General features: G+C 46.0%; 1 protein-coding gene across 1 annotated transcript in view; it reads left to right on the top strand.

Moving 5' to 3' along the window:
* Window positions 1-27,190, top strand: part of LOC8038026 (adenylate cyclase type 5) — a 330,452-nt gene that overhangs the window by 115,670 nt on the left and 187,592 nt on the right. The window contains exon 2 of the mRNA XM_040223491.3: window positions 8,687-8,747. Coding sequence (XP_040079425.1) covers window positions 8,698-8,747 — 50 coding nt within the window. The 5' untranslated portion in view covers window positions 8,687-8,697. The remainder of the gene's footprint in view (window positions 1-8,686; window positions 8,748-27,190) is intronic.

Here is a 27,190-nt window from a genome sequence, read left to right as displayed (position 1 = left end):
CAGTGGCGCGCGACCGCATATCGGTATGATGCATGCATTCAACTCGAAAACGGACCTGGGATGGGGATTGAAGCAATGATCCCCGGGTTCTCCTGCGGCGAGCTTTCGTCCCACCTGCTACGAGCCGCGTTGCGGTAACACACTCGGCCACCGATTCTCATCTCAAAGGCTGCCTGCATTGGCGTTTTGACTGATTCTTAATTGGCACCCAACCTGAGGGCACTGAACGCAGTAACTTAGTGGAACTTTGCTTTTCTCGAAATTCGCTTTATTCTAAAAGATATAGGCAAAATCAAGTTCAAAAAACAGGTAAACAATGGCCTCCTTTATGACGTCCCTGGTTCTGGCTTGGGAGGCCAGTGGTGGAAGCGAAGCGACTGGCCAATCGGCTGCGGATTTCGTTGATGGCCGCAGCCGATTGGCGTCAACTGTTCGTGGCTTGCTTCAGCCCTCCACCGCGCTTGCCAGCATGAATTTACCGGGTCTCCCAGAAGGTGGAACTCCGAGTCCTCGATAGACGTGCGGAGCTGGGTCTTGTACCGTACGAGGTCACTCCTCGTAAACGTCTGGAGCGCGCTGGTAAAGTCTCTCGGCCCCACCTGGACGACGCTCAAGTTTCGGGCGGGTCTCCTGTACTTGGGCTTCTTTCAAAATGTGCCGCCGGCGTCGTGCGTCGTCTTGCGCGGGGTATGACCTCCGGTGCGCAAGGGCGCCTGCGCCGCCTCCTCCACCGCTTGCTGGCGGATGGGTCATTTTTTGTGTCCGTACTCTCTGAACTGCATTTTATTCTTCTGTCATCTAAAATACTGAACAAAATCTATTTTCATGAATAATTGAAACGATTCGCGCCGCTCATATTTTGTATTTCGTATAAAAAGAACACTTTGAGCGGCTCTGACCAGTTGTAAGGCAGGAGCTGACCGGGACCGACGAGGTCACGAATTCGTCACATGCCGCGCGCGTTCGGCACCACGGGGAGTCCCCGTAGGAGGAGAAGGTTTCCGCGTCGTCAGGGGAAATATATGACTCACTGATATTTACTGACCTTCTCCCTGCCCGCTAGTTTCCCCGAACCTTAAGTGATGTGGAAAGAGCAGAAAAAAAAATAGACGCTTAAATAGGATTGCAGGGCCCTTTAAACTGGCATAACTAAGGTTCCTTGTTTTCGAAGTTTATCTTTCTTCGATTTTGGGCGGTTGTTATTTATGGATGGGTTCTATTTTTTCTTTAAGATTGGGAATTTTTCGGTATCAGCTGGTGGTTTTTGGACAAAGGCATGGAATTCCCCCACGTTTCGCAAACACACGCATGTGATTCCCCAGCCTCTAGGGAACACAGGCATGGGTATCACCGACCACTAGAGAACACGAACATGGGACTCCGCGGTTTCTAGGGAACATGGGCATTGTACTCCCTAGCCTTCTGGCAACGCGGGCTTGGTATTCCCCGGCCTCTAGGAAAAAGAGGCATGGGATTCCCCAACCTCTTGCAACGCAGGCATGGAATTCCCCAACCTCTAGGGAACAGAGGCATGGGATTCCCCAACCTCTTGGAAACACAGGCATGAGACACCCCAACCTCTAGGAAACGTGACCTTCAAACGTAAAAAATGTCCTGCACATATAAAAAAAATATTAAACGCGATAAGATACGCGGCTCTGAAAGAGAAAGAATCCTCACGCAGTTCCTTGGGGGCAGCATCCACCTGTTAACACAAGATATAGCTGCACAAAAAAGATTGGGTTTTTTCTAATTAATGTAATATTAAGTTTTATTCAGACTCAGTAGTCTTGGCGAATCTAACGCCGCCTGAGAAGGCTCCACCATATGTGTTAGCATTAGTACCCACATGACAGGAAAAATCTGACGGCGTTCTTCTGTGGACAAAACAGTGAAAAGGGAAGGGCGTATGCCTTGGTTCGTGCTAGAAAACGTAGTATTAACCGAGTACTAGCACTAATCCAACTAGGCGGCAAAAAAAAAATTAAAGGAAGATCCATTGGTGAAGTTTTAAGGAATGCGTTAACATGACCCTTGGGAAACGGCATACACGTCTCCTTTTAGGAAACGCTAACACTGACCCCGTAACGAAGGCAAAAAGAGGCTGCAAAAATAGAGGAAGCATAAGAGAAAGCCAAAACAAAAATCCGAAGGGATCAGCGTTCTTGTTTCTTATGGGTCATGCTAACGCATACTTTAAAGATCCACCAATGAATCTTCCTTGAAATTTTCAAGGACAGCTCTAATTCGGGGTTTATCGGTTTTCTCCTATTTTCATCAAACTGCCTCGGAAGTTAGTTTTCGGGTTTTTTCGATATTTTGCGAAAACACGGGACTATATAAGCATATCCTAAAGAAAACATAAAGCGGAGAGCGAGTCGTCTGCTCATCGCGCAGGGGTTGCGGTAACGTCAGAACGACGCCGATCTCTGATTGGCTTTGATTGAAAGGATAGTGGGGATACATCAATGCTAGATGCCTTGAGGTCTACACACTATTTTGTTCGATCAGCTAATAATCATGCAACCCCTGTGCAAGAAGCAGACGAACTTGCGCTCCGCATTAAAATGCCTTGCACATGAATCGGTCATTAGGTGTGTCACACCATCCCTAGAGGTCGCGACCCCCAAGCACTGCGCGCTTGTGAAAAAGCAGATGACACAATAACCCCCCCCAATCCACGAGGCTAATTATTTCAAGGGGCCATGAACTGAATTTCGGGCTGGGGTGAATGACTTTAGATGGGGATTTTAATAATTACAGATCATTTAGTAAGCCAAAAGAAACAAGGTAGGATGTCGAAAGCCTGCTTTTAGGTACCAAAGTTTGAAAATAAAGCGTACTATTTATTACCTCCATTCCATCGAAAGCTTTCCGCCTTTTCACTATGTTGCATCCGGAGTGCCCAAACAAGCCAGCCGAATTTAGCTCACGCATCGCACACGAGAACTACGTCACTCGGACGTCTGCGCCCGTTCACATTCAATCTGTCCGCGAATATTTAGACTACCGTTCGTGGTCAATGAGGCCGTGACTGTACTTATCATCACTTGGGAGTGAGAAATTTCATGGTGTGCTTAAAAAGCACGTGAAGGCTCGGAGCCATCGTATTCGGTGGCCAAGCGCGTCACAACCACGTGGTTTCTCATTTAACTTTTGAGTCGAGGATTAAAGCTAAAAAGGAAAAACCTGAAAAAAAAAACATTTCATCGTTCCCTTTAAAGGCCGACGACCAGACTTGATATTCTGCATGGTAGAAGATCCTCCTCACCATGGGGAGAAAAAAAACAGGCAACGGTGGAAAGGGTAGAAGGGCGGAGAGGAGGAAGCGAGGGAAAAGCGGAAAGCGCGAGCTGGTCGTCCGTCTTTAAAGGGACACTGACACCCCCCAAAATTTTTTTTTAATTTTTTGCCAGGCGCTTCATTATGGTGTCGGAGGACTACCCAATTAATATTTTGCAACAGAGTAGCGTATTTTTTTAATAAAGCCAAAAGACGCAACTGCTCGAAACCGAAACCGAAACCCGACGGAGGTCGGAGAAGTGGAGAGAAGAGAGTGGGTGGCGGAAGTCACGTGGCTACACGCGACCGTGTTTTTTTTTTTTTTTTTCCTCCTTCCCGTAGCAGACGACATGCGGCGTACCGGAACTGTTCACCGAGCGATTCTTTTGCAGTTATGTATGTTCCGCTCGTTGTTCTGTACTCCAAGATGAGTTGTTTTGTACATTGAAAAGTTGGAGATGAGTAGTGAGTGCCCGTGGTGAATTTTGATCGGCTTCGAAAAGAATACACCCAAGATGTTGCGTGAAGAGCTGGCTCACATGCCCTGCGTCCGAAACAGAAGTGGCATTGTGCGACAGTTTCCGAAAGATCAAAGGGATCGGGACCAATGGCTGACTGCAATTCCTGTAGACCATTTACGGGCACCTCGGAAAGCGGACGTTACCTGATTTATATGCTCCTTGCATTTTGTGGAAAGTGATTACATTGAGTTCGCAGGTGTCGAAAAGGAAATCCCGTACCATTTAATTCAGCGACGTGTCGTCCACAACATTTGTTTCTTCAGTGATAATTGTTTAAAAAGAAAAAGAAATGTAGACATCAAAAATATTTAAAAAAAAAGAAAAAAAAAAAGGTTTCACGGTGGATCGAACCCGGTCCTACCGCGTGAGAAGCGGACGTCTTTCCCACTGAGCTACTGGGACATACCGAAATTGGGGAATCTCTTTCCTTAGTAATAATTCAGCCGATAAACTGTAAGTTGGAAAGTTTCCTGCCGATTTTCCTCTAGCAAAAGCACTCCCGGGTCGAAGTCGGGATGCACCGCGCATAGGCGACATTCTCACGTAGTAAAGAAATCGTACGCGTGCATACTCAACTCGAAGTAGACACGTCGTGCTTGACGTTTGCGCGAGCGATGTCTTCAGCCACGAGAAGGGAGCGACGGCTCGGCGAGGTCTTCGTGCAAATCGGCTTGGTGATCGGGCGTGTCGTACGGGATGAATACCAGTTCTTTTGATCAGTCCCAAATTTCTCTTTTAAAGGCAGACAAAATTCGCCGGTACCGCGAACGACAGTTCTGAAATAGAGGTCCCACGCCCGTCGTCCGCTGCCATCGTCGTCCCTGCGAGTCCAACGATACGCGAAACGACGCACGCACAGATTGCTTCCGGTTGTCTGTGGAACCTTTTTTTCAATCAACGTATTTGCAGCTTTTTAGAAGCCACAAAAAATGGGTTTCATATTTTTTTCTATTTTTAATATTGAGTGTGTGCCTTCAGTGACCCACGACTTTGATTAAATTTGGTGGTCGCATCGATACCTTAGAAAACGGCCCGTGACCGCGGAAAAGAGAGTGAGCGAGACTCGAACCGGCCAGTTCTTGATCGGCGGTTTTCGGGCGGAAAGAAACCGAATTTCGAGCCGCAAATTCTGTTCTGGGTAGTTGAGCTCTCATATGTCACGTACAACTAAAAACCTCGGCGAGCATAAATACCCTGTCAGTGTCCCTTTAAAGGCAAACTGAACGAAACCGCATTCCTCAATGGGCATTGTATACTTGCGAGAATCACTATTGCATAGTGCTTATGCTATAATGGAGCAGTGTTTAACGTTCTTTCTCTTTAGCGTAAGCTCCCTCTTCTTCGCGGAGAGGGCTCACGTGACCAACCTGTTGACAGAGATCTGCAGGAGAGCCGTCACGTTATTTACGGGTCCGCGCTTTTTAGGCCGCAATCACACTGAACTTGAAATAATTCTTAGCATTTGCTGAAAAAAAAAACTACGTCTTTGCACTCGAATATATCACCGGGGAATCGACGAGACACGGCAATAAGGCCAACTAAACGTATGAACAAAAAAAAAAAAAAAAAAAAAAAACGCGAACTCCAAATAATGTACTTCCAAAAGCACAAACTCTTAAGAGACTATCGGCTGAGGTCTTATCATTTTTGTCATTTATCAATTAGTGCGCAAAGGTTCTACTTCAGATTCCATAGGTATGTTCAATCAACCCCTTATCGTGTTCCTGGTTTTCTAGGAAATCTGACTGTTAAAAGGGGTCATTTTGCTTAAGGCGTTTTACTCAGAAATCAATGCCCACGCTGAGGGCACCGAGTACGTGAGCGGAAATTTTCAACAGCCCCTGCGTAAATCCTGATCCTGCTTGTTGCATATTTCTTTTTTTTCTTTTTTCGTATGTCAGTTTTTTTCAGACGTGCTGAAGATGATGGAAACGATAGTCAGTATTCGTGCTAAGCGAGAAAGTGTAGATAATTCTATCCTTAACGAAAGGTAATCGTCCAGAGAGAGGTAAAAGCACTTCTGACGTCGGGATCGCATGCTGCTTAAGCAGCGAGCGATCGCTGCTTAAGCAAGCGAGGAAACCGCGCGTCAAATGCACCCAGGTCCCGAAATGAAGCTCCCAGTTCAGTGCTCATGCGTGGAGCGCATCCGAGGGAATGATATTGTCTGGGAGTTCTTACGCCGAGCTCGAACAATACCCCGATTGGGAGTTCACTAAAGTCATCTAAAAGTTTTTAAAAAATGCAAAAGAAATAAGAAAGGTTTTAAAGGTTGGCTGTTCATTTTATGATCTCCAAGTACAAACGAACAGAGTCTGTAACTTAAAGGTATCAGTGTAATCTTCAGTTATCAGAGACTACCTACCTGGTTAAGACAGGTTTACTCCATTTGTAAAAGACATAAAGATCGAGTCAAAACTATATCTAAAGAGTAAATTCATAAGCCATTACGCACATTATGTCACACTGTTCTTAAGATAAATACGATGGTGCACTTGTTAAGAAATATCAGTGCTATTATACATGCGGTGTTAGACTTCTTCCGAAATATGCAAGTTCGCACTGACTTGTGGTTGTGCGAGCGCGCAGCTTAAGGGGTATTCACATGGGGGAGGCCCACGGAGAGGATTGCACGTGATGTAAGCGGTCGGCAGAACCAGCGGAACTCCCTCCTCAGCTCCAGCGCTCATACGGATGGCGAGAGATGTCAGCGGTACCAGACAAATTTAGCGGACCCAAACAGAGCTCGGTGCGCGCTTACGACAGCGCGGGCACGCCGTAGTCGAGGGCCGAACACGGACCTATGCAGTTGTCAGATACACAAACAAAATACCATGAATTGAGAAGCGATCTCCCGCCGAGGCGGGGAGGGGACCGTTAGTGCAGCCCGAGCGAAGCTCCCCCATCCCTCGCGGAGGTCAGTGCGCCCTCGCGCAAAGGCGTGACTTTTGTTTCCACGTGATGCACAGCGCGCGGAGCAAAGGAAGGAATTTCTCCCCCGTGTGAATACCCCTTTACGCGCAGGCTTGCACGTAAGCTGTGCGTTAGCCGACGCCTGCTGATAAGTGCAAAGGCTGGTTCAAACATTTCTTTCCGTGTGTGACCGACAGCGCTGCGAACCCTTCGGTTCCACTACGACGCGTTGCGCGGCCGTCTTTTTCATGCAAAAGCATCAACTGTCCCACGGAGCGAACCGACGTCATCAGCTTTTAAAGCCGCGCCAAACGGCACCTTCCCCTGTCCCAACAGACTGAAGCCTGTCGTCTGTAGCAGAAATCTGATAAATATGCTCCCATTGGCTGGCGCGCGTCATAGTTTCAAGGAACGAGGCTCCCATTGGCTCTCGCGCGGCCTAGTTCCAATGAACGCTACCAGAGAAGCCCTCTTCATGGCGGCGCAGCGCACGCAGCGGCCCGACCGCCGGTAAGAGGTGCGGGCCGCAGAGCCGAAACGCGCAGACTCCGGAGAGGCTGCACGGCCGAGCTCAGCGCGGTGCGGCCACTTCATGAGAGCGCGCGCTCGGCCGTCTGCCGCAACCTCGGCAGTAGCGAAATGTGGCCGTCCACGCCAGTACGCTGCAAACAAACTGAGGGAGCGGAACAACGACATTCATGCTTTCGCATTCACAACTCATTGGAAGAGCTAGGCGGTCGGTCGTAATGCAATCACTGGCATTCCGGGGTAAATGTCTGAACCAGCCTTGGCCTTCATTCGCGACCGGGGAGTTTGACTCTGTTGGCACGGCGGTCTTCAAACCAATTCCATTGCTACGGGACGTTGTCACCAGTGCTATATGATTTGTGGACCAGTCCCGTCAGTAGCTGACGCTAGGAATCCAGTCTTCGGCGCACTATCGTATCAGCAACTCGGAGGATGAGCCATTTACAAAAAATAAACGGCATCTTTGGCATTTCTAAAGCCGTTCTAAATGCGCAGCATTTAAAACGAACACATTCGCTTCGCCTCCACGCGAAAACCACAGTTTTTCGCACACCGTACTGGACGGATTGTCCGTCAACTGACGCTTTAAACTGCCGCTCCGGCGCTGCGTAATGGCGACGGGCTTATACTGTCGCGGCTGGGCCTGGCGCTCTCGTTTTGCTGCCCCATCCCTTGCCTCTCCCCTTCCCCTTGCGGCTCTCGCAGTCGTCCCTCCCGCACCGCTTTGGTGGTATAAAAGAAAAACCGCAAGCACGAGCGCCTTCGTAGTTCCCGCTCCAGGAGTAGTCGCCGATTGCACGCTGCCCGCCCTGACGAGGCTTCATCCGCGGACACGAAAGCGCTAAGACTGGCCCTAGAAATGCTACGCTTTAAATATCCGTCGTAACCTCCAAAGTCAAAAATCACTTCAGCGTTTCTTTTCTTTTTTTTTTTTTTAATTATAGCGTTTACATTTAGAGCCATCCAAAATCGTAACGGATCTTTAAAGGTGCGCTGATTGCTTCGTAAGCCCTAGGATCGATTTGCTCTAGGCCACCGAGTATCTTAATTAAATTTCCGAAAGGAGAAAATTGACTCGCGTTTATAGCAAAAGTAAGCAGGGAGACAGGAGAGGCGGGAGGGGGGAAGTGGTTACGTTTGACTCACGATAAAATTTCACGGTCGAGTTCGTAGAAAAAAAAATGCAAGATAGTACTACAGGACGTAAGACGGGGAATATAATTCTAAGTGTAGAAGGATAGAACGATGAACATAAAACGAAAGGATGTGATGAGCGTAGGGAATGAGAGAGACGACGATTTAAAATGTATTCCGGCATCGTATTCGCAACCCCTTGCTGTCGCGTTTCTTTTTTTTTTTTTTTTATGTCTCGGCTACGTTGGTTTCAACACATTTCAGTCGGGTGACAATTTTTCTTTCTTTCTTTTTTTTTTTTTCTGCAGGTTATGCCTAGATGACCCCGAAACCTTGGAAGAAGATGAAGAATGACTCTATTGAGTTACGGTAAGCGAGCGCTTTGAACTCTTTTTTATATATTATTTATTGTGGAACATCGAGAGTTTGTAGGTCAACCTGGAAAGTTGACAATACGAAACAGCTAATGCATTTACTTGCTCCATCTTTCCCTCAAATCGCACAGGCTGCCTATCATTCCTTTTTACATAAAAACAAACGTAGCGGATAACTAGGTTAAAAAAAAAAGAACTGTTATGATATTTTTCCTACCATGGTACGCAAACCCTTCAGTAGTGCTGCAAAAGAGCCAAATAATTTCCTTTTTTTTAAATTTTGTGTTCGGCCGCTTTAAATTATAACAAGCTTAAAGCAGCTGTGCAACAATTTTTGTACTGTGCACAAATACCGCTTAAAACGGATCCCTAAAGTTAATGACCTATGAAACACGCGTTCGTTTTTCACCCCACGCAATAGAAGTCACAGAAAAAAATTAAGAAAAACGAGCAGCGTTCACCCCCTCAACTCGCAGCCAGAACAAGCGGCCACGTGATCTGGAGCCGATTATATGCCGCCAGTGTTGATCATAGCCACGCGCTGGGGTTGGCAAAGCGCAGGACACGCGCTGAGTTCCAGACATTGTTATGGCTCGGCTGTTGTCGTCGTTGCAGCGATTGGACACGGGTCACAACCCGAATGCTTCTCGAGCTAGCAATTGTCACGAGCCCAAGTCGAGTGCCCACGCAATGCTCGGGTCCAATCTATGAACCGCATTCAAATATCGTCACTTGGGTGTACTGCGATCCCCGAGTTACGTCATCAAATTTTGCAAAGGAGAGATTGAATGAAAATGATCGTTTTTGTCCTTGAAATTACACCGCAACAAAGGAGTTTCTTGGCCAATGACGTTGCGTGTGAGTATCCTTGAGTCCCAGGTGTGCCAGTAAGCTCGTGTAGAGAGAAAAACATTCCAATTGAATATCGTTGCACAGCACCTTTAAATCCAAAATCAGTCTACGTATTCGTCTGCCCGTCTTCATTCCCGTGTGTCACAGAATTCAATAACTATTTTTGCCCTTCAATGGTTATGGTGTTGTCCGATCCCGTGTTTGTGAGTGGGGTGCGCGAGCGCCGAGGACAGGAGCGCGAGCTTAGCCCGCGCGCGCGAGGTTTGGTGGAACACACCGCGGAGCAAGGTTGCGACGGTGTGGATGGTCGGCGCTGAGCAGATCCGCGTCGGTATGGTTGTTCGAACACCGAGAAGGTATTCAACGGAGAGGGGTGTGAGTGCTTGTGAGTGTTGTGCGTCACTACGACACCCAAACCACCATGGCTTCTCGACCCCGACTGGCGGCGCAACGAACCGGACCTCCACCTGCACCTTGGAACGCTGACTCGGCTCTCCCCCTCCAAAACTGTATGACAACCTCGATTCGACTTTTGATGTTTTTTTTTTCTTTCCTTCTTTCGACTGTGTGTACGTCCTGTGCGCCTTTCCTTACTTTTGAATTATTTTACATAAAATACTGTTCGTAACGTCGGCATGCTTTGCTCTCAATTTCCTCCAGCCTTTCAGGATGTCTATCGCCAAGGTGTGGTCCTAACACCTGGACAGCGGTCCAAGTCAAATTCCAAATTCGTTTGTTGATATGGGATCTTTAACATCCGAACCTGTGACACCGTGCCTAGGTAGTTTCTACACATATGCTTGCGTCCGTACGCACGCGTGCTGTATGGTGTCCCCTGCGTGTTTTCCCACAAGACTTGGGACCTGGCCTTTGTGAACTTGGGACTAGCGTCCTATAGTGCCCGATTTAAAAGAGGAACGCTCGCATTATTTGTCAAAGGAACGCACCCGAGCTCGTGATAATCCTGCAGGCCGTAAGTTAGAATATGTAAGTTTTTATAATATCAGCTTACATCTTTATGCTTAGCTGAACACATTCGAATAAGTGTTTCACTAAGGTGGAGCTCAATATTGCGGAAAACGAAACTGCTGCCAATGGCAGTGAGATTTTCGTAGCCTTGAGAACTGAGGTGCTTTTCTAGTCGGTGCAAAGACCGTCCAAGTAATTTTATCCGGGGTTTTAACGAAACAGAACACTTCAAATATTTCAGACGATTTTTACCTTGTTTGCGTCTATGGATCCCCAAACACTCCAGTTCCTTGCATACACTGCTACCATTTAAGTTTTTACTCAACTAAATTGGCAGGACGTCTCTCTTGTTGGTGAATTAGCAATTAAAGTTTGCACCAACAATTCAGGGCCCATGATGAAGTTAAAATGTGACAAAATAAGAAAATATGTTGGTTATATTTTAACCAGACATAGCCAACAAGTGGGGCCCCAAGCGGTTGGTAGAAATATAAAAGCTTCTAATGCCTTTTTCAGGAATGCGCTCTAAAAACGACTGCGTTGAGTAAAGGGTCGCTGAGATTTCTTCTCGCGTGCTTGCTTCGCTGTGATCTATATGCCTTATGTCAACACGTGTTTATAGAATCAAGGTTACACCGCCTTCATTTTTCGATGACCAGAAGATATGCATATCTCTCAGATATCCTGTGGAGACGTGCTAAAAAGCTAATAGCCCTGTCTCATTTAAGACAATCTTAAATTAAACGCTACGGAAGCTAGCCAAGGATCGAAGTAGCACGAGGAGCTCACTTGCGTTTCACATCCCTGCCTTTAATCCTGAGCTGAAACTTCATTTTGACTAAGTAAGGCCAGAAAATGTATATTTGCTATAATATTTCCAACTCTGGGTGGTTTCTCGTTTTTTCCTCTGCTTCAAAAATTTCGAAGACTTGGTCGTAACGCGTGTATGAACAGAGGGTGACGGTAAGGTAACCATATGCAGTGATGTGATTGCTGCGCCAAACTGCGCCAAGGGGCTAACCCTGCTACATCCTGCTACATTTTGCCAAAATATGGATGATCTGCGCCAAGCCTGCGCCAAAAGACCAATTTTGGTCGTCTTTCGAAACCGATACTAAACTGAGTGCCGTAATCGAGCATGCGTGAGCTAGGTAGCGCAAGCGGCTGCCCAACAAAAAGTACCCTCTATCAATCGTCCATCCGGGCTGCATAGTTTTTCCTGCCACCTCTCGTTTCACGCTCTCGTCGTTAATGTGTCTCGTCGATCGCGCCTTAAAAAAAAATAAATAAATAAATAAATTCAACGATTGACGCGGGCGTGTGTTGACGCTTCAGTGCCTCAGTCATTGTACAAAGCGCTCCAAGTACTTTTTGACCCTGACTCGCGATGTCTCGTTTTGACCTGACTTGCTCAGGTTCTTTTTTTCTCTGTGTTTAGCTTGTGCCTCGCCTGCCGGCCTGGCAAGCACGTGCCGCTGGACAGTTTTTTGTCATATGCTGGACAATCACACTTTGCGTACAATATTGGGAACCAGTTGGCGACGGAGCGGAGTGGCATGGTGTCTTTTTCGATCGAACAGCCATCTCCGCTCGCGCGACGAAGCACGTGCAAATGCAAGCCTGCCGAAGTTGCCCTCATGTGCATGCGAACATGACTGCACGACAGAAGCACTAGCCGAGACGCTTGCAACCCATTGTTTTACGTTTGCTTACTTTTGACGAAAATCTGGCACGTCGGGAACCAGTAAAATGGTGGCAAGCGGTTTTTCGGAATTGCTCGGCAACGCCCACAGCACTGTTCACTTGTGGGATGTCTCAATGTCTCTTTGGAGACATTGAAAGTGGGAATTCATTACTAGCCACAGGCAAAGCGAGGCTTGCAGCAGCGTTCTAGAAACTTTCGGAAGGCAAAAAGAAAAGCACCCACTAGTCTTAACGCACCTTTGTCTTGTGTACAATTTCGCATTGCACTGCAGTAGTTACGTGTATCATCAGTTGGAGACAGCTTCCATTTATTATATCATATAACTATGGTAGTCAACCTAATGCTGTGATATTTACTAATAAGCTGGTCATTTTCAAATAAATTTTAATATGGGCTGTTTGTTTCCTTTTTATCTATAACGGTACATATATATGTATAATTTAACGAAAGCATTGCAAGATGTGTCATGTCATTGGCATTTCAGTTACATGTTGAAAGACTCCCAGGTGGTCTAACTTGACCATAATTTGCTTATTGCGGCGAGCGAAGTGTCCTTCGTTCGTCCAGCACTTAAAACGAAAATATATTTATTTTTCTAAGAATATCTGCTCCAAAAGCCACTTTTGCTGCTCCGAAACACTGTTTTGGCTGCTCCAAAAGCCACTTTTGCTGCTCCAAAACACTGTTCTGGCTGCTCCAGAGGCCAATTTTGCTGCTCCAAAACACCCTTTTGGCTGCTCCAAAAGGTGCTCCAAAACGGCTTAGGCGAATCACATCACTGCATATGGGCTTTATAACTTTATCTTAGCCGAGTGCAATTCGTGGATTTCACGCAGTGTTGTGAGCGTTACCGAAAAAACAGTCACGAAATACGTTACTCTTTATTTGCAAAGAAAAGGAACGCGTTACCGTCCTACGTTACATCAAACTAAAAGGGACGCTTTAGCGTTACCACATAACGCACGTTACTTTTGCGTCACTTGTTTAATAATGAATTAGCGTGTTCTTCAATTTTCGACATTACAGGTATGCATAAGTGCCCTATTTTAAGAAATATTATGTCTATGCAGAAACCGAACATAATTGCCTTGTCTATTTTTTACGGTTTCACCCAAATACTCACAAAAACGCACAACCTAAAATATAACATTACTTAGTGCCTAGACACACAAAAAACTTAAAGAATTATTTTTTGAGCCCTCTAAAGAATATGTAACGAGTAACCTAACTACGTTACCCGGCCGTTACTCGAAATAAGTAACCTAAGTATGTTACCCGTTACCGCTTTGAGATTGTACCGAATATATATACACTACGCGCTCCCAAAAGAAAAGTTTTGTGTTACCGGTAAGACCGTTACTTGTAACGCGTTACTCACCTACTGATTGGACGCGAGCACTTCGTCACATCGTTCGGCTAGCATACCATTAATCAGTGCGTCTATGTGTGTCATTTGATTCGATTAAAATAATATGATTTCATAATTTAAAAAAAATGACTTTGGGTGTTCAAGTACCATAGCCTCCTCTATGCTCACAATGCCTGCAGTTCGACGACGGATTCATAGGGTACCCGGTCGCAGATTTGCAGCGCGAGGATCTGGTAGCACAGAGCATCAAAGAGCCGTTTCTCGGAGAACCTGAACGTCAGCGCGCAGCTTTTGCAGCGGCGAGGACCCCAAACACACTTGTTCGCTCGGGAGAATTGTGTTTAGGCGTCTCACCGCAACGGGGCGCCAGTCAAGTGGCTCTCCTCTCATCCGTTGTCTCCCGCTCCACCTTTTCCATTTCGGCGGCCGGTTCTCGTGGTGATCTGCCAGGCTTTGTCAGTATTTAGGAGGCTATGCAAGTACACATTAGCAAATAATAGGTGCATTGACGGAGGTCACCGCACGACACGCGTTCTTATAGTAGCAGACACACTGCTCGTATATCATGCGAAAGACATTGTGTTCGCTGTAGACATGATGACATAATTATCTGCAGGCACGCCTCAAAAGCATCTTGGAAGCGGATTTGCTTGATCCATATACGTATGCTTCGAGCATGTATTGAGAGAGTTTTATATGACAATTGTGGCAGGGCCGTCATACGAGGAAGACACACGTTTCAGACAGTGTCCGCAGACTGTCTTTTGTATGATTTATTAGCAGCGTGACCTCGACCGAATATATGTCCGGTCAAAAGTCGTGACACTGATGTACAAGGGTGGATCGAAGAGGCGTTAACAAGGCACTTCACATAGTGTTTCTCCGACTTAGGCAGACTTTATTCGCATACGCTCTAAGTGGATCAATATGTGCAACGAGAGTCAGCAAGCTGCAGAAAGGAACTCATTTTGTGATTTTTTCAAAGACGCCCTCCAACTTGTTTGCAACAAGATGTGTATATCTTTTGTTGTTCCTGGGTTGCGTGTGAGCTACCATGACCTGCTGCAGCGAGCTACCACAAAACTAAGTATTTCAAGAATTCGAGTAATTTAAAAATTCAGAACATTAAAATTAGCGTTAAAAACCCCCCTTTCGGTATGCTGATGACACACTGGCATTCGGCCAAGTTTAGCGTACAAAAGCCATTTAGTTCCGCTCAAGGCACACTAGGTTACGGCCAACTGTGGCGTCCAAAGGTCCAAATGTTGTTCTGCTCGCGACACACTGGGATTCAGCCGAGTTTAGCGTCCAAAATTCACATTAAGTTCTTCTCATGACACACTTGAATTCGTCCCAGTTTAGCATCCAAACATCCCATTTTGTTCTGCTCACAACACACTGGGATTCAGCTACATTTCGCGTTCAAAAATCTCGTTTGGTTATGGTCCGCTTACGACGCACTGGGATTCAACCAAATTTATCATCCAAAAGCCCCATTTAGTTTTGCTCACGGCACTCGGATTCAGCCAAGTTTAGCGTCCAAAAGTTCCATTTTCTTCTGCTCACGAATCACTCGGTTTCGGCCAAGTCTAGTGTCTTCTAACCCCCACTCCTGGAATGCCAATGGCCCTGGGGCTATTTTAAATAAATAAAATAAATAAAAGCTCCATTTTGTTCTGCTCACGACGAACTGTGATTCAGCCAAGCTTAGCGTTCAAAGGTCCCATTTATTCTCTGTTCATCTTTAAGCTGAGAATACAGCCATAGGTATACAAACGCGAGCGAGAATGCCCTCCTAGCTTTAAGACATGCATTTCTAGCGCGAGCTCTCGTTCTGCGGAAGAATGCTTCAAAGCAGCGACCCCGAGCTTTTGTGCTTGTGACATTGGATGCAGTCTCAGCTTAAGGGTGAACGGAGTATTGGGCAGAAGATCGAATTATAGGGAGCGCTTTATCGAGCTTATTGCCTCACAGCCCGGTGTTTACTAACACTGCACAACAAAGAAATTGAACCTCGCCTAGCACGGTCTCGGCACGAGCGCCTCGCTCTAACCAGCGCTTTAGTCCCGCGAGGAGCGGCTTCGAAACGTCATCTTCGATTTTTCTGATCAAAAACAAATAGGAAAATACGGTTTGTTATCCACACAGCCGAAGCGTACCGCTAGAGGTGTGACTGTTTGATCTTCTCCCCAATAGTTCTGCTCACGACACACTGGAATTTAGCGAAGTTCAGCGTTCAAAACTCCCATGTAGTTCTGCCCTCGACACACTGGTAGTCAACCAAGTTTAAGGTCCAAAAGTCCCCTTTAGTTTTGCTTTCTGTTCACGAAACACTGGGTTCCATCCACGTTTAGTGTCCAAAAGCCCTATTTTCGTTCTGCTCACGACACACTGGGATTTAGCCAAGAGTAGCATCCAAAAGTCCCATATAGACCGACACGCGGGCTTGACGTCACGGAGCTGCGGTGGCGCTGCGATCGCGCCGGAGCCGGGTCGTGTGGGCAAAAGGGCGCACGTTTCGCATGGGTGTCATAGCATTTCAGCATGCCGCGAGGCTGTGTTGCCGGTAACCGCACCGATATGTACAAGAAAAGTAGCGGAGTGAGTTCCCACAAGTTCCCGGCAGACCCTGAAAAGCATAGAAGGTGGATAATATTCGTGGATCGAAAAGAATGGCCGCCTCGCGCGAACGACCGTTTGTGCGGCAAGCACTTTCTTGAAGCAAGTGCGGCTTCCATCTCAATATCCGTCCCGAGGCCTGCTTATGTGCAGGGAAACCGTTGTCTGATCGAGACCACCCGGATTTTGTTCTCATGGTGTTCGCGCACAAAGCACCGACCAAGCGCTCGTCGGAGGCTCGCTACGCCCGCCCAGCAGAAGGGGATCGGCGGCAGAACGGCAGTGTTGTAGACGTTAGCGAAAAAAAGTAACGGAATACGTTACTCGTTACTTGCAAATAAAAGGAACGCGTTACTGAGCTACGTTACCTGAAAATAAAAGGGACGCGTTACCGCTACCGATAAAAAGTAGCGCACGTTACTCTGCGTTACTTTTTAAATTATGATTTAACACATTTTACGGTTTTGACGATACACGCATGCATAAGTTCATAAATCAAGAAACATTATGTTCATGCAGAAACTGAACATAATTACTTTATCTCTTTTTACGGTTTCACCTAAATTCTCACGAGAAAAAACGCAAAGAAAAACATAGCTTGACGCCTAAAAAGACAGAAAAAATTTAAGTGTAATTTCTTTAAGACTTGGGAAGGAGTAACGAGTAACGTAACTACGTTACTTGAAATAATAACGTAAGTACGTTACCCGTTACTGTGTCGAAAAAGTAACGAATAAATTACAACGTTACTGAAAAACTAACGCGTTTCTGGTAACGCCGTTACTTGTAACGTGTTACCTCCAAGACTGCAGAACGAACAAAGCGTTACAGCTTGTCATGCATTGTGGTCATGAGGGTAGGAAAAATATCATACCTCTACTTCAATACCGCAGTGTGTATTTATTTAATTAATAAATACACTTCCGCAGACCCACGGTCCGCTGATCCAGCCGGCGGTGCGAAAACCGACTCGAAGTAATCGTAGGCCTCGAGAGACTTGTACGCCTGTACTGTGTCGGCCGTGAACTGGCTTGGCGAAAAGACTAAATAAGCGAGGACGTGAGCCGTCGACTTCGGTGGCAGCAACATCACGTCGAAAGCCCAGGAGGCCTTGTTGACGGCGTACGGATCGTCATAGGAAACGCCGTCCACGCACAGTTTGTTTCGATAGCGCTGCCGTTCAGGCTCGGGCAGCGAGCTCAAATATTCGGGCATAGCATACGACATACGTTGTCAGGAAATAAGACTCACAAATAAAGCTAGAAGCGTCCCTTCAACGTCAACAACGAGCGCACGCCATAGAACGCAATGGCGAAAACACGGAGAACCGGGCTGCCTTTGCCCACATAGCTACCGCGCATGCGCGGCCTTCCGGCCGTGTTGGTAAACAGAGCCGCTCCGCGTGTCGGTCTCGACACACGGATATCCAGCCAAGTTTGGCGTCCAAAAGCCTCATTAGTTCTGCTCACGAAACACTGGGTTTCAGCCAAGTTTAGTGACCAAAAGCCCCATTTCGTTCTGCTCACGACACACTGAAATTTATTCAAGTTTAGTCTCCGAAAGTTATATTTAGTTCTGCTCACGAAACACTAAGATTCAGCCAAGGTTGGCGTCCAAAAGTTCCATTTAGTTTTGCTTACAACACACTGGGATTCAGTCAAATTTAGCATCCAAGAAACCCATTTATTTCTAATCACGGCATTTGGATTCAGCCAAGTTTAGCGTCCAAAAGTCGTATTTAGTTCTGCTGACGAAACACTTAGTTTCAGCCACGTTTACTGTCAAAAAGCCTCATTTCGTTCTGCTCACATGACAGTGGGATTCAGCCAAGTTTAGCTTCCAAAAGTCCCATTTAGTTCAGCTCACGAAACACAGGGTTTCATCCACTTTTAGTGTCCAAAAGCCAAATTTTTGTTTCTGCTCACGACACACTGGGATTCAGTCAAGATTAGCATCCAAAAGTCCCATATAATTTTGCTCACGACACCCTGAAATTCAACCAGGTTTGGCTTCCAAAAGCCCCATTTTGTTCTGCTTACAACATTCGTATTCAGCCGAGGTTAGCATCCAAAAGTTCCAATTCTGTTGACGAAACACTTTGTTTCAGCCAAGCTTAGCACCAAAAGCCCCGTTTCGTTCTACTTACGGTACACTGTCACCCAGCCAATCGTGAGCAGAACTAAAATGGGATTCAGCCAAGTTTAGCATCCAAAAATACAACTTAGTTCTGTCCACGATGCACTGAGATTCATCGAAGATTTATGTCGAAAATTCCCATTTCATTCTGCTCCCCACACTCGGATTCAGCCAAGTTTAGCGTCCAAACGTCCCATTTCGGTCTGCTCACGACAGACAGGGATTCAGCCAAGGTTAGGGTTCAAAAGCCCCATTTTGTTCTGCTCACGACACAGTGACAGATCAACCAAGTTTAGCGTCCACACGTTTCATTTAGTTCTGCTCACGAAGCACCGGTTTTCAGCCAAGTTTTGTGTCCAAAAGCCTGATTTTGATCTGCTCTGCTCACGACACACTGGGATTCAGCCATTGTTAACTCCGGTGAGATGCCACTTTTTTTAAGGTGTGGCATATCATAGCGATTCTGGAGATTCCGGGATAATGTGTAGTGAACACGAAAGAGAACCTCGCGCTCCTAATGGTTAGAGCAACCTTCGGCGGCGGTTTTGCATGGAGATAAAACGGTTCATCGGTTTTTAGGTATTTTTGACTACAAATACAACTTATTGAGCGGATCAATATCTTGCCAATACGGTAAATAACTACAGCTTGCTTTTAACTAATTTTATCCTAGTACTTCCTTATTGGCATTATAAAATATCAACTTGTTCCAGCGCGAGCTCGCGTATGCTTGTCTACCGGTGCGGTATACTCTTCCGTCGTATAAGTCGCATCCCCCACCTCCCCGATTACTATATGTTTCTTACCAAAACAAAAGTCGCTAGAAAAGTCGCTCCTGTGTATAAGTCCCACTTGTAGATATATTTGGAAGGTTGGCGCGTCGAAATTGCAGTAGTAAGTCCACACATGTGTAATGTGTTCGCGATATGTACCCAAGCGGTAGCCAGTCTCAATCTTCCCGCAGTGAATCGAACGAAAAATATATCTCCCGCGGCCACTTTTCCTTGTTGAGACTCCTATTTATAGAAAGAGAGATCGTAAATAAGTCGCACCCTTGCTTAAGACGTACTTACATTTAGAGCTTGATGCCAAACTATGTTATTATTTCCATAGAGTTTTCATCCACTTTAATATTACATTCTGTTTTTCTGTAAGTTAGTTTCAGTCTTCGTGCGATGTCACGTGTTTCCGTGCGTGCTGTGCGGGAAAGCCAACAGGCGAGTTCCCCAATCTCCGCTGGTACTGCGCAACACGTCCTCGATAACAAGGCCACTGGTCTGGACTCGCAACGTCACCTAAAGAGGCATACACCTGGGGCAGATAGGATACCAGCGAGGCGTTGGTGTTCGGATCAGGCTCATGTCCCCAAACATCGGAGACGAGTCTCAGTCGAACTCTGACGTAGTGCTCGCGTCCAATCCGCACCCTGCTTCTGCCTCTTTAGGTGACGTAGAAGCTTCAGCCCTCCGGCCTCGTTAAGTAGGAAGTGTTGGCTGAAGGAAACTTCGAAACAACCGTATTTCGCGGACGCGCTCTCGAAACGGCAGCGCCAGCTGTTCTGCAGGGAAACACGTCCCAGAAAGGAACTCGATGGCCGGTGTCGCTCCTCAGGAACGAACGTTACGCCCCGGCCTAAGACAGCGGCAGCCCTAAGTTTAACACAGAATGTGTTTAAGCACTGGAATCTCCAAGGGGAGGGTGACGGAACGCTACGAACAACCGACACGAACTGTGTGACACGGATATCAGAGAAACAAACGAATGCCTAATCGATAAAGTGAGAGGAAAAAAATTCCCAACGTCACCCGAAGAGAATTGAAGCTTCTATTCGGCAAAGCCGAATTTTCGCCGATCTTTTCTAGAGATTCGGCAAAGATTCGGCAAGAATGCATTGTTGCCAGACCTAAAAGTTAATATATCGTTCTTTCGTGCAAAAAAAAAAAAAAAAAAAAAAGGTTTTAGGGTCGTTTTTAATGCACATTGACACAGTGATTAGTAAATGAGGCGATATTCTACAAGATAATTGTATCGGTGTAATTTCTGTGTGTTTACTGGTAATTTTAAAGTGACTTTTTGCAGAAGTGGTGTGTTTTTTGGGTAGAAGCGGCCGCAGGCTTGGGTAGTAGCGGCCGTAGTCACGATATGAGAGTTTCGGTTTTGAGGCCTAATCAGCGCAAGCCTGCAAGTGCGTATTGTTGAAATCAAGGCGGTAACGCTGTGTTCTTACTTTCTCTGCGAGTCACCGTTTCGTGCGCGAAAATTAATGCAACAGCTTCTGAGCCTTCACCAGGAGCGATAACAATATCATTCTAAATATGCACGTTTTTCGATTTGAGTCACTTCAGCTTTGCATGAAAGTGTGTGTCCAAAATTCGCAACGTCTCATTTATAACTTTTAAAAGGCCGATTTCTGAAGTTAGGACGCGCGGGGCGTTTAGGAAGATGGAAAGAGTTGAGAATGTCGAATGTGCAACATGGAGCATGGTAGTTCCGTGTTTAATTTTCTGCGGATAGACGAAAACCGCGAAATAACGCTAATTGAAAAGCAATATTACTTTTTTGGCACAAAGTACTTGCGCGCCGAAAACAGGATTGCTATAATGGCAAGGAGTACTTTAAAGTATATACTTGTCGGTCAGTGTTGCAATACCTGGTTACATTACTGGAAAGATCAAATGAAAATCACGTTATCCGGAATGCACCGCATCACGTCACTTGCGCAGTGGACTGCGTCGTTTTTGCGTCAATTTATGATCGATCTTCTGTTCTTGAGGCAGAAAATAATCAAAAGATTGAAGAGAACGCACACTCGCATAAGCTGAAAAACACATAGTTACCATGTCGCCTACTCCGCACCTTGCCGCAACCGCTGGTAGCACTAGGAAGCGCCGGACATATGACGATGGTAACCGCACGATCGCACTGCGTCCATTTGCAATCCTTGGCGCCGTCGCGCTCTCGCGCGTGCGCAGACGTTTGCAGACGCAGACTTTCCTTCAAAAGTTCGTCATGTGCCGAACTTTGCCGAATCTGAAGTTCGGCAGATTCGGTCCATCACTACTTTTTACAAACAGCGTCTTAGCTAAGACTCAGTGAAAGAAAACACTCCAAACATGGGCCACAAGCGCACTTGAAGCTCGACTTTCCCTCGTGCGCTTTGGCAGTGCTTCCTTTCAAACAGTCTTAGCCAAAAACTGTTTCTACCAAGCCTATTCTGGACACCAAGGTTCTGATCTTTTCATTCTGCCCCTGTGCCAAAAAAAAAAAAAAAAAAAAGTGATTTTTTTTTTATAGCTGTGCAAAGGGGCAGATTTGTTTAGTGATAGTTACTTTGGCATGCTAAAGGCGGGAAGCAGCTGTGAGTAACCGCGTAAGGATGTCATATGACTGTTACGTGATTGGACGTCGCGGAAATTATTGAAAGACTTGCGGAAGACTGCGGAAGTGAGCGGAGCAACAGATTCTGTATATACCGACTTCCTTCATATGACCAAGGTATATCGATCAGTTTTAGGTAAGGCTTCTTATATATATTATTGTACACCTTGTGCAACTGTGAGCATGTAATTTCTGCAGTTCCTTGTATGTTTTTACCTTTACTTGGTAGTATCAGTATGCCAGTAGCATTTCGTTGCTGAACAAGATGTGCTGCAAGAACAGCGTTGACTCTCGTAATCAACGCGCTTATATGCGTTTTGAGTGGCGCTTATTATTGAGGCCTATCACGCAGGATGCACTCTCAATGGCTGGGTAAAAAGTTGCACATTTGCTAAACAGTTGCAACGACAAACGTCGTTGCAAAATGAAAGAACGCGGTTGTCCTGTGCTTGTCCTCCGTGTTTTATTCTTTCGATTTTAAGTATTCGTGTTCAACTCGCTCGGCCTCTACCATTCCTTGTGGCAATCACGTTTTGGAACGTCCTTCCCGTTTCTTCTCCGAACAAGACAAATATATTCAACATCTCCGAGTATGACAATTGACTGGTCAGGTGTATGACAATCTGTCGGGTATGCATTCATACCTGATAAACTGCAGCAGTCGCGTCGTCAAGATGCCAGCTACCAGTGCGGAGACAAACTGAGAGGGGGGGAGGAGATAAGAACGTCAGAGTGCCTAAATGTGATCGAAAGGATCAGTGTGTAGATTCAGAGGCTAGCTGCAGCCTTGTCTCTTTGATAGAGTTAGAACGCGAGACATTGCGCGAGGAGCAGAAGACGCTCTTTTTCACTCTGGTTGGTAGGAGACAGCGGGTGGGATGCAATAGAGACTGCGTTTGTGTCTGTCATACGTTTGGCCTTCTGCAGTCTCGTGGTCGCGTTATTCGCGACTCCAGCAAAACGGACGCCACCAAGCGGAAAAACCGGGAACCAGCCGGACCAGGTCGCTCCGCGCCCCTCCGTGTCTCTGGTGGCTTTCGCGGACACGTGTTGTCGGCGCGGTGGCGAACAATATAATTTGACGAAGGTCCGAAAATTTTTTAAGTTTGCCTGAGTGTTCATTAGTGTGGTGAAGCCTCAGGAGATTGTTTCCTTCCATCACGTGTTTGAAAGCCCGTTTACTCTACAACACACGGTCGCGTGCTTTCAATTTCTCGGATGGGGAGGAATCACGGAAAACTGTTTCGATTTCTTGTCTGTCTCGAATCACATTCAAAGTGAGGACTACTTGGTAACTGAAAAGTGGTTTCTTTATAAGGATTTAGAACAGTGGACTGAGGACGACAGACGAGGTGTTTCACTGGAGGGAAAACCAATGTTGCAGTCAAGTGAATAGGAAGGTTCGATAGTTTCTTTTATTGAGTTTGGTTGTGTTCGATTAGCTTCAAATTTGAGTTACCCACGCCGGTCGGTGTGTTCGCTATTCATCTTGGCTGCTTTTCGTCGAAAAAGCCTCTGGACCACACTGAAGGAGTTGGGCTGATTTCGCAATTACGTGATTCAGGAAACCTGCTTGCTGCGTACGATTAATGAGGGAAATCATCTGCTTTCAAAAGGTGGGGGCGCGTCTCGCAAAGTTAGAAGCTGTCACAGCATTATGATCTATCGCGCCTCCAATATTTATATTATACCGCCGTCGAAGCCAGCAGCAATATACGTCTACATTGCTCAGGTTGAGCGGCCACAAAAAGTACTCATTTTCTCCGTTCAGGATTCAAAGTCAAGTTCAATGCAGAGGGGTTCTGCTGAATCTCCGATGAAGACTCTCTTCAGTTTGTCCGCATTCGTCTCCGTGCTACCGGCTAAAAGCATTTGGCTGAGTTTAAGTAGTATCTCTCTGTCTGTCAAATACACTTTTATTCAGCAGTTCACTTAAAAGCTAGTCATCTAAGCTCACATTTCAACACGAAAAATATACTAACATCACTTTAGTGGGACCCCATAGTACGTAACATAATACATAACCCGCTCGTCAAAATGACTTTTCGATTGCTAATAAAACCTGAATTGAAATACGAGTATCAGCTGCTTATTGGGGCGCCAGTGGGTTAACATGCTCTTTGGCTCGAGAAGCGCTTGTTTAATTTTCGTAATTTTCCTGCAGCCTGTGTTCTTGACCGAGCAGACGAATGGAGCTGTTTCTTAAACGCGGATACGCACAAAAGCTCGATTTCGCGGATATGTCGCATGGTCGAGGCAAGCGAGTTAGCTGAAAATTACTCTCGGTGGAACAATTCTGTAGTCATCGCCGCTTTCCTTAGATGATCAAAACTGATTAGAGTCTAGTACCGTTTCTCCGGAGCCCATAGTTTTGGTTTTGAACAAAATCTCGGAAACGAAAGTTTGACATAAAAAGAACAAAAAAAAAAAAAAAAAAAAAAAAAACCGGAAACCAAAACTATGCTAAAATATTAAGGTGGGCTAGTTGGATATGCATTTTCGAAATAAATAGCGCGAAGGTCAAGAACAAACTGACGGTACAAGCGCTAACTCACAACTGTCGTTTTAATAATCACACAGAAGACGAGAAAGAGGTAGCGTTTCTCTCTCGTCTTTCTTTTCGGTATGAAAAATTCCCATAATGAAACGGTCTTGATGGAAAAGGAAGTTACGTTGAAGGAACTGAGAAATAACAAATAAAGGAAGAAGGCGTTACGTTAAAAAACTGAAAATTAGCAGAAAGAAAGGAAGAAGTTGTCCACCGTGAACCAAAGAAACCACCTTAAGTAGGAATGTTAAGGTAGTTGAGTTCTTTTTCAGTCAATGCCACTGATGGTGCACTGACACACGAGTTCTCCTTTTCTTTTATGGCCAGTGCCTCGTATATTTCCCTTGATGTCTTCTCACGATACCTTCGAAGGATCCTTGTCTCTGTAAGTTTTGGCTTGCAGTGACAGTCTCTTACGTGCACTGCAAGATGCCCCGATGGTGTTGATTTGAGTGACGCAGCGTGTTCACGTAACCTGGTCTTCACACACCGGCCAGATTGACCAACATATACTCTGCCACAGGTGAAAGGGATTTCGTATATAACCTGGCTTTGGCAAGGTATATATGTTTGCTTTTGCCTCTGACTGCATTCGTTGCGGCGGTCTAGTGGGGAATTCATCACCGGACAAAACTTCCTTAGCTTGTCTGGTGCTGAAAAGACGACAGGGATGTCATACCTGGCAGCCTCTTTTTTCATGTTGTGTGATACCCGGTGAATGTAGGGTATTACAGCCGGGCGTTGTCCTTTGTTCTTGGCTTTTTCTTTCTGTCTGTGGATGTTGATCATGTTTTCTACTACATCGTACAAGGTGGGACTTGGATAACCAGAGGTCTTGAGTCGGTTTATCTGTGTCTCAAAGGTCTGTCTTGCCGTGTGGTCACACGGCAAGACACATGTGACCACACGGCAAGACAGAGCTTTGAGACACAGATAAACCGACTCAAGACCTCTGGTTATCCAAGTCCCACCTTGTACGATGTAGTAGAAAAAATGATCAACATCCACAGACACAAAGAAAAAGCCAAGAACAAAGGACAACGCCCGGCTGTAATACCCTACATTCACCGGGTATCACACAACATGAAAAAAGTGGCTGCCAGGTATGACATCCCTGTCGTCTTTTCAGCACCAGACAAGCTAAGGAAGCTTTGTCCGGTGATGAATTCCCCACTAGACCGCCGCAACGAATGCAGTCAGAGGCACAAGCAAACATATATACCTTGCCAAAGCCAGGTTATATATGAAATCCCTTTCACCTGTGGCAGAGTATATGTTGGTCAATCTGGCCGGTGTGTGAAGACCAGGTTACGTGAACACGCTGCGTCACTCAAATCAACACCATCGGGGCATCTTGCAGTGCACGTAAGAGACTGTCACTGCAAGCCAAAACTTACAGCGACAAGGATCCTTCGAAGGTATCGTGAGAAGACATCAAGGGAAATATACGAGGCACTGGCCATAAAAGAAAAGGAGAACTCGTGTGTCAGTGCACCATCAGTGGCATTGACTGAAAAAGAACTCAACTACCTTAACTTTCCTACTTAAGGTGGTTTCTTTGGTTCATGGTGGACAACTTCTTCCTTTCTTTCTGCTAATTTTCAGTTTTTTAACGTAACGCCTTCTTCCTTTATTTGTTATTTCTCAGTTCTTTCAACGTAACTTCCTTTTCCATCAAGACCGTTTCATTATGGAAATTTTTCATACCGAAAAGAAAGACGAGAGAGAAACGCTACCTCTTTCTCGTCTTCTGTGTGATTATTAAAACGACAGTTGTGAGTTAGCGCTTGTACCGTCAGTTTGTCCTTGACCTTCGCGCTATTTATTTCCAAAACTATGCTCTGCAAGTTTATGTGCACCGGCTACACTTAACCGTTTCAGTTCAAATACCTACAAAATTCTGCATTGAACAAAAGAAAATCTGTTAAATTGAATGTGCCACCCGTTCTGGCAGTCCGGCCGAGCCGATGCGACCTGGACCCAGCCGCCATGTTTATTTGGTGGTGGCGCCCCCTATAGGTCGCTGGAGTCGCGCTGCGCTCTGCTCCGGCTCAGCAACACTTCCTTCGATTTCCTTGCTTTCAAAACTCTGACTGACTGACTCTGCGCTCTAACATCCCTGCGAGCTCTCATCTATACTCCTCCCCTCAGTTAGTCTCCGTATAGTTCTCCTCAAAATGGCCCGTGCGCTTTTTCGCCGTCAAAGCCATACTATGACTTAAAGGGGCACTGAAGTGCTTTTTGAGATTTCTCGTTTTCATATTCAGCAAAGTTCGGTTGCGCCATCTGTCGTTCTGAGACAAGGCCTCGCAATCTGTGTTCACTTCTTTTTAAGATGCAAATCGGCCTCGCGTGAATGTAATTTCGGCTTTCTTTTTTTTTTTTTTCTTTTTTTAGGATGCTTAGAGTTCGTAGATTGCGTTATGACACTAAAAGGAGGATCTTCAAAAAGCACTTTAGAGCCCCTTTGAGCGCGCGGTAATATGTCAAAACGAATATAACCCGGTAAAAGAACCAGCTTATTGCAGTTTCTTATAGAAACGTCTGTTTCCTAGACTAACCGTCCCGTTCAAACATTTAACTCCTGTCTTTAAAAAAAAACGAGAACAAAATTTACTTTATTTTACAAAATGCACGGCATTAATTTAATATGTTTTCTCAGCTCAAGGACCATATATACAACAGTTCGTTCTTCGGAAGTGTTTTTAAGTGCGTCGAAAATTATTAGATCCTATTCCGGTGATTGCCAAGCCGTTCCTCGTCCCCGGCTTTGGAGGAGAGGGGTCAGTGTTCGCGCGAATGGCACAGCGTCCGAGTCGCTTCTGCGGCGGGCGACCTCCGTATCCCTCCGGCGGGGGTCTC

Source organism: Ixodes scapularis, unplaced genomic scaffold (genome assembly GCF_016920785.2).
Source record: "Ixodes scapularis isolate PalLabHiFi unplaced genomic scaffold, ASM1692078v2 PGA_scaffold44__24_contigs__length_19508400, whole genome shotgun sequence".
Taxonomy (NCBI): domain Eukaryota; kingdom Metazoa; phylum Arthropoda; class Arachnida; order Ixodida; family Ixodidae; genus Ixodes; species Ixodes scapularis.
Note: the sequence above shows the minus strand (reverse complement) of the source record. Positions and strands in the feature narration are given on the sequence as shown.